At 35.9% G+C, this 10,935-nt stretch overlaps 1 protein-coding gene across 1 annotated transcript in view; it reads right to left on the bottom strand.

The window, feature by feature from the left end:
* Positions 1-10,935, bottom strand: part of Acss3 (acyl-CoA synthetase short chain family member 3) — a 147,439-nt gene that overhangs the window by 4,592 nt on the left and 131,912 nt on the right. The window contains exons 12-13 of the mRNA XM_005358097.3: positions 10,039-10,120; positions 7,919-8,041 (exon numbers count right to left, since the gene is read on the bottom strand). Of these exons, the coding sequence (XP_005358154.1) occupies positions 7,919-8,041; positions 10,039-10,120 (205 nt within the window). The remainder of the gene's footprint in view (positions 1-7,918; positions 8,042-10,038; positions 10,121-10,935) is intronic.

Genomic DNA, 10,935 nt, shown 5'->3' with positions numbered 1-10,935 from the left:
CTCTGCCTCCCGAGTGCTGGGATTAAAGGCGTGCGCCACCATCGCCCGGCAAGACTTAGGACTTTTAAAGTTATTTAAGATCTTGGGGATGAATAAGAAAGGGAGGGTTGTGGCTGAAGAGTGATTTGTTTGTGTGCCGTGTTGATAAGGAGTCAGTTGGACTGGGTAGTTTAGTCAACATGACACAAGCTAGCGTCACCAGAAGAAGGAGTCTCAGTGAGGAAAATTCTCCTGCTGATCTAGCTATAAGGCATTTTCTCATTTACTGATCAATGAGAGAGGGGCCAGTCCGTGGTGGTTGGTGTCATCTCTAAGCAGTTAGTCCGGGGTTCTACAAGAAAGTGGGGTCAGCAAGCAAGGGAAGCAAGCCAGTAGGCAGCTCCCCTCCATGACCTCTGCATCAGCTCCTGTCTCTGGGAACCTGACCTGTTTCTTGACTTCCTTCACTGGTGGACAACAATGCTAAAGTGGAAGCCATATTAACCCCTGCCTTCCCAATTTGCCTTTTGGTCATGGTACTTTGTCCCAGTAATAGAAACCCTAACTAAGACATGGAGTTTACTCTATCAGAGAAGAAAGTTATTATAAAACTTTCATCATAAAGTCATCATAAAGCCAGGAGATGGTGGCACACGCCTTTAATCCTAGCACTCAGTAGGCAGAGGGAAGCAGATCTCCGTGAGTTCAAGGCCAGGCTGGACTACAAGAGCTAGTTCCAGGACAGACTCCAAAAGCTACAGAGAAACGCTGTGTCGAAAAAAGAAAAAAAAAAAAGTCATCATAAATGTTTAATTTTTATGGTCATGTAGCTATAAAAAGGGATAAGTTATCTGCAAAAATGGATTATCTAAATGAAAGATAACACTAAAAAGCTGTTAACATCACTCAAAAATATGGACCTCAGAGATGGCTTCCCTTAGCATAAGACAATAAGAAAATATGGGTAGACATTTACCAGGCAAGGGAGATGGGACAAGAAAAATCTCAATAAACTACCCAAGATCAATTCGGATCAGGAAATAAGCGAGTGAGGCTGGGGACTAGAGAACAAACAATGCTGATGGTAGAAGAGAGGCTGCTACTTACGAAAGTGAGCTGTTTGGGGGATTTAATCCAACTTTTAGAAGCACTGGCAAGGAATGTAGCAATTTCAGGAATAAGAAATGCAAAGTCAGAGTGAAATTTTAAGGTATAGATTTAGAGTAGGCATTGAATTACAATAAATTAAGCAGAAAGTGGAAACTCCCCCTCATAGATCGTGCCGTCATGAGTCCACAGCCTGCCTGACTCATGTGCATGTATGCATCTTGGTGATAATCTATAGGTTCTGACAGTTTGTGGCATATATCACCACTGTAAAATACACAGAATAGCTTGACTTATTCCCAAATGTCCTGTCTCACCATTGATCCTCCATGTCCATGAACCCTTATTGGCATTAATCCTTTTGCCCTACCCCAATTCCTTCTCATGGGACCATACAAATTATAACCATATTGTCTCCATTTTCAGATTGACTTTTTATACTTCAGTATAAAAAGAGATTTTGAGAAAGATGGACTTTTATATCAGTATCGAAAATAGTAAACTATTGGGGGAGGGAGGTGTCTGTTTAGACAGGGTAACATACTAAGGGTCTTATAGTGTACTCATGTTGGGGTAGTAGATGTAAAAATATCACCTTAAGAAGCAAAACAGATAATAATATGTGACAATATTTTGGGTCTGTGTGTGAATAATCTAGAGAGATTATGTAAAGATAATAAGAAAAACCCTGAGAAGTTTGAACCTTAATAGTTGGTTGGAAGAGATCTAGGTTTTTGTTAATTGGGTTTTCCTTTTTAAAGCTAAAAATTGCCAGACTTAGGAAAAACATTGTGTCTTGCCTCGGAGATGGTCCCTTCACATACATTGAAGACTCCTAAGTAGAGAAGTTGTTTTATTAGATATTGATATTGATATTATTAGATTAACAACAAACTTAAACTTTTGCAACAAATGAAAAATGAAGGCAGAGAGTCCAGCGTTTTTCCCACTGTCTCTGGCTACAGCAGTAAGAGAGAGCTGAGAGAGAGACAACATGCTGGTTGCTGTTCGAGGTGCCTCCCCAACCCTGAACTAGAAGTTTTCAGTCTCATTTTTCTCGAGGACACTTTGAACTTTCTCCAAGTTTCTCAGCTCTCCAGCTCCTTGCGAGGCTTTCAAAGATTAATCAAAGTTCAAAATAGATCTTATTGCTAAGTAGGCACAGGAGGCTATTTCATGCACTGGGGTCTGCAAAAATAATGTCCTTTTAAATTTATAAAAAGTATCTGACAGCTCCATTTTCTCGTAAAAAGAATAGAAAGATCAGAGTATTCAAAAGTATTTCTGGCAGTAATTTTCATAGATTATCAGGGCTTTTATGTTCACTAATTTAATACCCTTTTAAAATTTTATTTAGCCCTTTGATTACTCAATATCAAGTGGTAAGCACTGAAATCATATATACATAAGCAATAAAAACAGAGTCTATAAGATATATATGAATATTAATATATTCATGAATATATAGAAAGATAATCATATATATGAAAATAGGCTATGATTTGAAGAACAACATATGGGAAAGTTTAATTAGATTAAAAGGAAAGAGGAACCGATGTAACTATACTTTAATTTAAAAAGATAAACTGCAAAAATTTAAGAAGTTTTAAGTAGTAAAACTAAAAATAGGTAAGCATTTTTATCATACTTAAAATAAGCAATTAAGGGTTACATTTATGGAAATGGATTTTTTAGTAGATTCAGAACCTTACATTCTTTTGAAATACACTGAAATATAAGTTTCTGGTTATCACAAATTATAGCCATATAAAAACAAGATAATTGTAAAATAGGATTAAAAGTCATGTGGTATAGAGTATATTATAAATCACCTCTTACTAAAACATATCATAGTCTTCTTCTAGAAGTATCAACATTCTAGCCTTGCTCAGAAGGTTGGGCATTATCAATAAGAGAGAGTAAAAATATCAGAGAGAAAATTGAAGGCACGTGTTGTGATTAATTTTCTAAGCTAATTAGTGAGAAACAGGAACATGCCAATAAGCAAGTGATTACACAGATTTTCCAAATAAAAGGAAAAGTGGCCAAATGTGAAATAAAGTTTCTTATTAAATAGCATAAATATTCAATAATAATTAATTATTTATTTATATTAAGAGATATGTTAGAGTCAAGGGCTAAAAAATATTCTAAGACCCTGTAACAATATTCCTGTTGAAAATCAACAACTCAGGTCTGCTTTCTTCATTTTTCTTCTTTATCTGCTCATTTGAGCTTGCCTGAATTCTGCTGTTACACAGCGAGGAGGATGTGAGTGGGAGCGTAAAAATACACAACACATAACCATATAATTGACTATGACAATTTCCATCCTAAAAGTAAGGGAACTAAGAACTCTGACTGATAAGGGCTCTGCGAACATCACCTTCAGTTTGATTAGCTAGGCTACAAGAAAAGCATATGAGTTTTGGCGTTAATCTCCTAGAGGCAAGAAATTAAAAGTTCATACGAGCGGAACCAGCATTTGACAGCACTTTGAAATATATGAAGCAAAAAATTTCCATTTCAAGTTAGGACAAATTGTTGTCATTTAATAACAAGATATTATAATAGCGCATGGTGGACATGCGTTCTAGGACATTTGATGATTTTGTTATTCAAAAACATCACATTGACTGACACGAAAGATGTCATTAAGAAAGATAAAAAAAATAAGGTCATCATTACAAGAAAAATTAAGTTGTTTACTTTGACCTGAAGTCATGCATAGCCATTAGAGAAGATAAACCTGCCAATTAAAAGGAGAAAAATGGGACTTTGGAATCTTTTGATCCTGATACGTTGAATTGTTAATCATGTTAGCTTTAGCTTTTCCTTCATTGAATTTTTCTTTGTTTATTCCATGCAGTATAGGAACTATTCTGGAGTTCTCCTATGGGAATAAAAAAATTAAATAACTAGATCTACTTTATCTTTTCTTCATTTTTTTTCTTAAATATTTATTTATTTTGTATACAATATTCTGTCTGTGTGTATGCCTGAAGGCCAGAAGAGGGCACCAGACCCCATTACAGATGGTTGTGAGCCACCATGTGGTTGCTGGGAATTGAACTCAGGACCTTTGGAAGAGCAGGCAATGCTCTTAACCTCTGAGCCATCTCTTCAGCCCCCTACTTTATCTTTTCTAATTAGACTTATGACAGTGACATTTTCCCAGCTAAAATACCTATCAGAAGTTTCATAACACCTTTCCCTGTCATAGACTCTTGTGTAAAAATGGCAAAATTAAGTAACTTATCAGTTTTTCAGAGCTATCAGTTTTTTTCAATTTTTAATTTTTATTGCTATTATTCATTATATGCAGAGAGAGGCATATAGGGACATTTTCAATAGTAATCATATATACTTTGCTTACGTTCACATCCCTATACCTTCCCATTACCCCTATCTACACTCCTTGCTCCTTCTATTTCCTATTTTTCCCAAATATATACATACATGTATACATACACATATACATATATTTTCCCATATATATGGAAATAAATATTATCTGTCCACATAAATATATATTATCCAATGTGGCACTTTCGATAAGTATATACAGAAAAATATCCAAGAAAAACCTGCTAAGCCTTGGCAGAGGCCCAAATGAAGGAACAGAGGAGGGAGCCTTGAAGCCAGCCTTGTCTTCCCCACACCAGATCAATACTACAAAAAAACCCTTTTTCTTCTCATGAGAAACAACATACCCTGTGGGAGGGAGAACAGGAGTCTCTCCACTCCACACTAAAAACACAAAAAGATTCACTGTTCATTGCTTTCCCCATCAGGACCCATGAAGACCAAGAATGGATCTCTGCTGACTCAACCTGTTCTACCTCAGGACATGCCAGGATTTATACAGACCCTTACCTGTTCTCTCCCTGCGAATATCATACATGATGATACTGTGGAATGTACCCAGGTAAAAAGAACGACCAAGCAAAATGTCAGTTTATCACATACAAACCAGTTAAAGGCAAACGCGAGCAACAGTGAATAAAGGCTTGATATTTGGATTCCATATTCACTTTAAAGGCAGTGGTGCTCTATCCTAGCAACCAGTCATGAGACAAAGCAAAAAATTCAATAATTTTTTTTGGATACTTTGAAAAGTGAGGGTCCAAGAATAAGGCACTGCGGGAAAAGGAAAGGAAAGAAGGGGACCCAGGCAATGACGCCTTCCTGGAACAAGTTCTGCTGGACCAAGTGCAAATGTCGGAAGACATGAAATGAACTGGAAGGGTCTGAGGACGGAAAATTTCACCACGAACCCTCCCCTCAGAACTTCTCTGCTGCATAGCTAGAGTGAAGGTGAATGTCAGAGACAAAAATCTCACATTTTAGGTATGAAATGAGGAGAAGCACTACATTGGAAGGCTTCAGGACAGTTTGCAGGTTCTTCTCTGTAAGCTCCACATTATAAAAAGAAAGAAAAGAAAAAACAAACACCAAAATACTGCCTTGACATAGCCTAACTTTGTGGATTTACATCATATCTATTGCAGAAATGGAAACAATTAATTCTAAAACCCTTCTATCTATCCTGTTGACTTTCGCCACTCTCAACGGTATCACATAAGAAATTTCATCACATAAGAAAGTTCAAAAAGGCCAGAAAAATAAGCATTACCTTCAGATTAAAAAAGAGAAAAGAAACTACATTCAGATAGTATGCTTGTACATAGAGTATGTCAAGATACCTAAAGGTTAAAAAAATATTTAGAATTAGTTACATAAAGTTAGCAAAATTAGCTTGATACTTAAAATTTTTTGAAAAGTCAAAATATTTACGTTTACTAGCAACTAGTATTTGTAAACTACTTAAAGAATATACCCTATCTTCAACAGCTAAACATTAAATGCTTGACAATGGATCTGCCAAAATGTGTTCACAAAATACATTATGAAAAAAAAGATCAAAGAATATCTACAGCAATGAGGAAGGACACAATGCTTATGGATTAGAAGGTCAAAGTCATTCAGATATAAACTTTCCCAAGGCAATCTGTAATGTAATACATATGGGTTTTACTATAGCAATCAACATTGGTGAATGGATTCATTGTAGCCACAGAAAAACTCATCATGTCTATAAAAGTAGAATAGCCAGAGAAGCTAAGATGATATTGAGAAAAGAGTAGCAAATACAGGGAACATAGTACTTGACCTTAAAAATCCTCCTCAGGGCTACAGTACCAATCCAGCATGGTCCTGGAGAAAAGGCAGACTAGTGAAACAGCTGAGCTAAATACAGACAGCTCAGATAGCATCGGTTGATTTGTAGCAGATAAGCTAAGATTATTCAGTGGGAAAAGAAAAAAACCATACTGGAAAAACAATATTACTGAAACACTGATCAAGACATTTAAAACAAAACAGGCATATTTTTAGACATTCCATCAAAAATACATATGTATGACAAATAAGCACGTAAATCCGTTCAACAATGTTAGTGGTTACCTCAATCAAAAATATAACATAATGAAGTATCATTATCCATCTATTTTAATGGTTTAAAGATTAGTAACAATACCAAGGTCTGAAAATGATAAGAAGAAATAATTGCTAAATGTTGTCAGTGGGAACACACAAAAAAGTGTATCCTGGACTAAGGAAACAGGTGAGCTAAAAATAGACCAATCGAATAGCATTGGCTGATTTGTGGCAGATAAGCTAAGATTATTCAGCGGGAAAAAGGAAGAGTTTCACGCGTACTCTCATACTACCAAGAAAATATACTGTAAGTATACAGCCTATAGCAATAAAATGGCTATTGAAGGTAGGGTATATTCTTTAAGTAGTTTACAAATAGCAGTTGCTAGTAAATGTAAATATTTTGACTTTTCTAAAATTTTAAGCACTGTGCTATGTTTTGTAACTATATATACAAAACATGAAATTGAATGCATGCAATAAAATACTATTTCAGAAAATTGTCCAAAATTAGAACAACCCATTTCTCCAATGGAGGAATAGATACATAAAAGCATCAGGGCATCTAACAGTGTAATTCTACATTAGAATGTTAAAGGGCCAAAATCATGGATGTTCAAAGAAACTCCAATAAATCACCAATTTATTAGATTAGAATAAAGACTCTAGTCCCAAATGTTGCAATACTGTGTTTATGTTACTTATTTAAAATTTTGTGTTATGCAGTCTTAGTAGCAAAGAAAAATCCAGGGTTGCCAAGATTTATGAGGGTGAGAATATAAAGGTGATATTAAATAATTCATTTGAATTATTGAATGTTGAAATACTTTATATTCTTTCTTCTGATGATGTATACAAGAATCTATATAAATATTAAAACTCAGAGTTTGTACAATGAAATAGAGTTACCTGATTTCATTAAAAGTTTAAGTAAAGAAAAACAATTGCAGATGCTTGTATAAATTACATTGAAAAAAATTCCAGGAATTGAGAGCAAAACAAAACAAAACAAAACAAAACAAAACAAAAAAACTTGAGGACTAAAAGCCAGCCTGATGATGGAGTACTATACCGTGATGCTAAAGATGGGTAAGCATCTGGTTGCAAGCAGCAAATGTACACAGGCATTTCCACAGGGACCAAGTATGTACAAATGCTTATAACGTCTCACCAAACATACAGGAAGGAAAGAGTTAAGTGCAGACCAAATGAAAATCCACACAAGCAGAAGAGGCAGAAAGACCCAGAGAGGTCGGGGTTGGAGAGAGAAGAGCCCAGCTTTTCTCTTAAATGAATGTGTGGTCAGTTTCCAGATGACGGAACCTCGGTATTTCATCAGTTCATCACGGCTCATTGACACTGCTTGGTAACGAAGATCAGTATTCATCAATACCTCTTCAATAGCACCTGCAGAAATCCTGTGGCCTGCAACATTTATTACATCATCCACCCGAGACATGACATAGAGGTAGCCTTCCTCATCCATGTAACCAGCATCCATAGTGTCATAGTAACCCTGAAAGCAAGAATGCATATATTCAGTTAGCGTGCAGTGGTAGGCAACAGCATGATCATTTTTCAACGCTTGTTAAAGTATAAAAGGGGACATAAATTGATTTATTATGAGCACTTGGCTATTTCCACAAGCTTTGAGGTTGAATTGCTTTTGGTTTTGAATTTTAACTAGATATTTTTGCTCTGTTAACAAGCAGGAATAATTTAAACTGTCCTTGTATATGTTCAAGTCACATATGGGAACTTGGAACTATAAAATTAGTGAGCCCAAATAATGGAGAAGTGATGGCTAAACATTTCTGGTACATTTTGGTATACCAAGGGAATTGTTAATAAAGATTTCAAGTTGTATCTATTTCAAAAACTTTCTATAAAAATTATAGAAAAAAATCACTCGTTTACTGACTTTGATCAGGACTGAACTCAGGGCTCAGTGAAATTTAATAATCATTATGACATATAATATTTCACCAATTTCAAAGTAATAGACCTTTGTTTAGAAATCACAACAGAAAAAAAAGAATCGAGAAAAAAGTACAAAGAAAATTACATATTATTGTCTTTAATATGTCTAATTTATTTGATGCTTGTATGTAAGCCTAATTTCTAAAACAAATCTAAATAAATGACTCTGTATCTTTTAGCCTTTCTAATACTTGCTGTGGTTCTCTCTGAAATGAGTAAATGCAGTCTTTTCTACCAGACTTCAACAAACTTGACAAAATGGGATGTATGGTGGAGGGCGGGTCCAGACACACACCCTCAGGAATTGCAATTCTTCCTGCGTACAGTATTTATGAGAGGTCACTTAGAGAAACAGGGAAGGGCAGACTACATTGGTTCTAGGCTCAACCCTTTCTCTTCTGACTTGCACGAGCTGGATTAAGTTGTTTGGCCCATGCTTTTATTAAGCCTGTGATTGACGAAAGGGGCGAGGCCCGGAAATAAGGCAAGTGTCAAGGTACCTCATGCAGTTTAACCATACACTGGGGCTCCGAGGAAACTTCTGATCTTAAAGGCAATCACGCTAAAACCACATGTCCATGCGGCTTGCCATCATTAGGTGATAATGAATTGTATCTGTACTCTGATGAACTACCTGTGGCCCATCACATAGACTAAATTGGCTGACTGGAGTCAAGTCAAATGACAAATATCTCTGCCACACTCCATCAGGAGAAAGTTTAATCTTGGCTGTTGAGGTCACCTGTCTCAGAGATGTCTTTCTAAAGAAAGCTATTTAATCCTTGTCATTCGTCTGGTTGAGTAGAGCATCCATCTTTCACTCACAGACAATGAAGTCAGAATGCTAAATACTCGCACTCATGGCTTTTATGAAATTCTCATCATTCCTTTTGCTGTACCTTGGCACATAATAAGGGCGGTGAGGGCAGGATGCTGCTGTGTAGTCTCAACAAGTTGCCATGAGCACAGTACATAGATGAGTGACAAACTGACACCCGGGAAGCCAAGCTTTGTCACCTGGGTCACAGGGGTGAAAAACTGGGCTTTATGGATACGGTCTCTACTGTGTAAATTTATTTATTTTTAAATGGTATTTTAAAATAAAAGATTAAGAAAGCCTGTCAAAACTAGATAAGGGTATGGAAAATACATTAGATTTTATTCATTAACTAAGTCTAGTGGGGTGTCCTAATGACTTTCCAGCTCTGAGCTGGTGCTTGCTCTTAGGCAGTAGAGAGGAGTCCAGTAAAATGTCCAAAATTATTGGAGCCCAATATTACTGGATTTAATTTTGAAACACTCTGATAGTTATAGTTAGTAAGAGTGAATGAAACCTTTCTATGTGTAGAGATGGCAGTAATTATCCAAATGACTGGTCTGGAACTGTTATCCTTGAACCTGGAGGCTGGTTTGTATAAACTTGAAGAGTTCTTTTTGATCTATGATCCTAGAAGCATGTTGCTTAAATTACCAGCCCAGCCCCCCCCCAAAAAATAGAAAGCACAAAAAATTTAAGTATATTAAAGTTCTCACAGGAAATTTCTCAAAGTATAAATGTTTGAAAGCTTCCTGATTCTTCCAGAGTCCCGAAAAAGCCCCAGGTGGTAATGGTAACCTTAAACAAACACAGGAAAGATAAAATTACTATGAATAAAATAATAAAAACAATCAATAATAGATATTAATATTTTACATTGTACTAAAATAGTACATTTTCTCATTGAAATGCAGACCATTAATTTGCTGGGAAGATCATGTTTAATCAAGTAGAGTACCATAAAATAATACAATTATTTAAGAATTATAATTTTTTAGCACTCACACAATATCAAAATACTAATAAGCATACTATATCAGTGGAAAAGTGAATTATTTAAGAAAAACACTTCTATTGTAAAAAATATTTCTTGCAAAGTATCAATATATTAGTTTTCACCTTTGTCTGCATGATGGAATATTTTCATTTAGGTACTTAGTATATGACCTTATCTTTATCATTTTTATTCCTCTCCCTCTTTGAAGCTGCCTTCCAATGAATGCTCTTCTTTCTTTTCACAACCATTGAGCCCTGTATATTTTATAACTCCACTGAACGCATGAAAACATGGAGCATACGAAATACAAGGTTCTGTGTTTCTTTTCTATATGACCAATCCCATACTGCATTCTTTTCTCTCTACCATCAAACTAGTGTTATTTGAAAAGAGAGGGTCCATACAATGTCGTCAGTGCCAAACTGATGAGATGGGGGTGATGGGGTTAGAAGGCCGATCCCAACATCAGGCATACATGACACCGAATTTTATTCCCACATGTATCGGAAAATGTTAATAGGAGTGGGAGCAGATGTTTTTACCTCTGTGGGCATCCCTGCTGGTACTCCGCCTTTTCCACCACATTTAGTCATCCCACAGTTAGCTCTACTTTGCT

Source organism: Microtus ochrogaster, chromosome 24 (genome assembly GCF_000317375.1).
Source record: "Microtus ochrogaster isolate Prairie Vole_2 chromosome 24, MicOch1.0, whole genome shotgun sequence".
In the NCBI taxonomy this organism is placed as follows: Eukaryota; Metazoa; Chordata; class Mammalia; order Rodentia; family Cricetidae; genus Microtus; species Microtus ochrogaster.
Note: the sequence above shows the minus strand (reverse complement) of the source record. Positions and strands in the feature narration are given on the sequence as shown.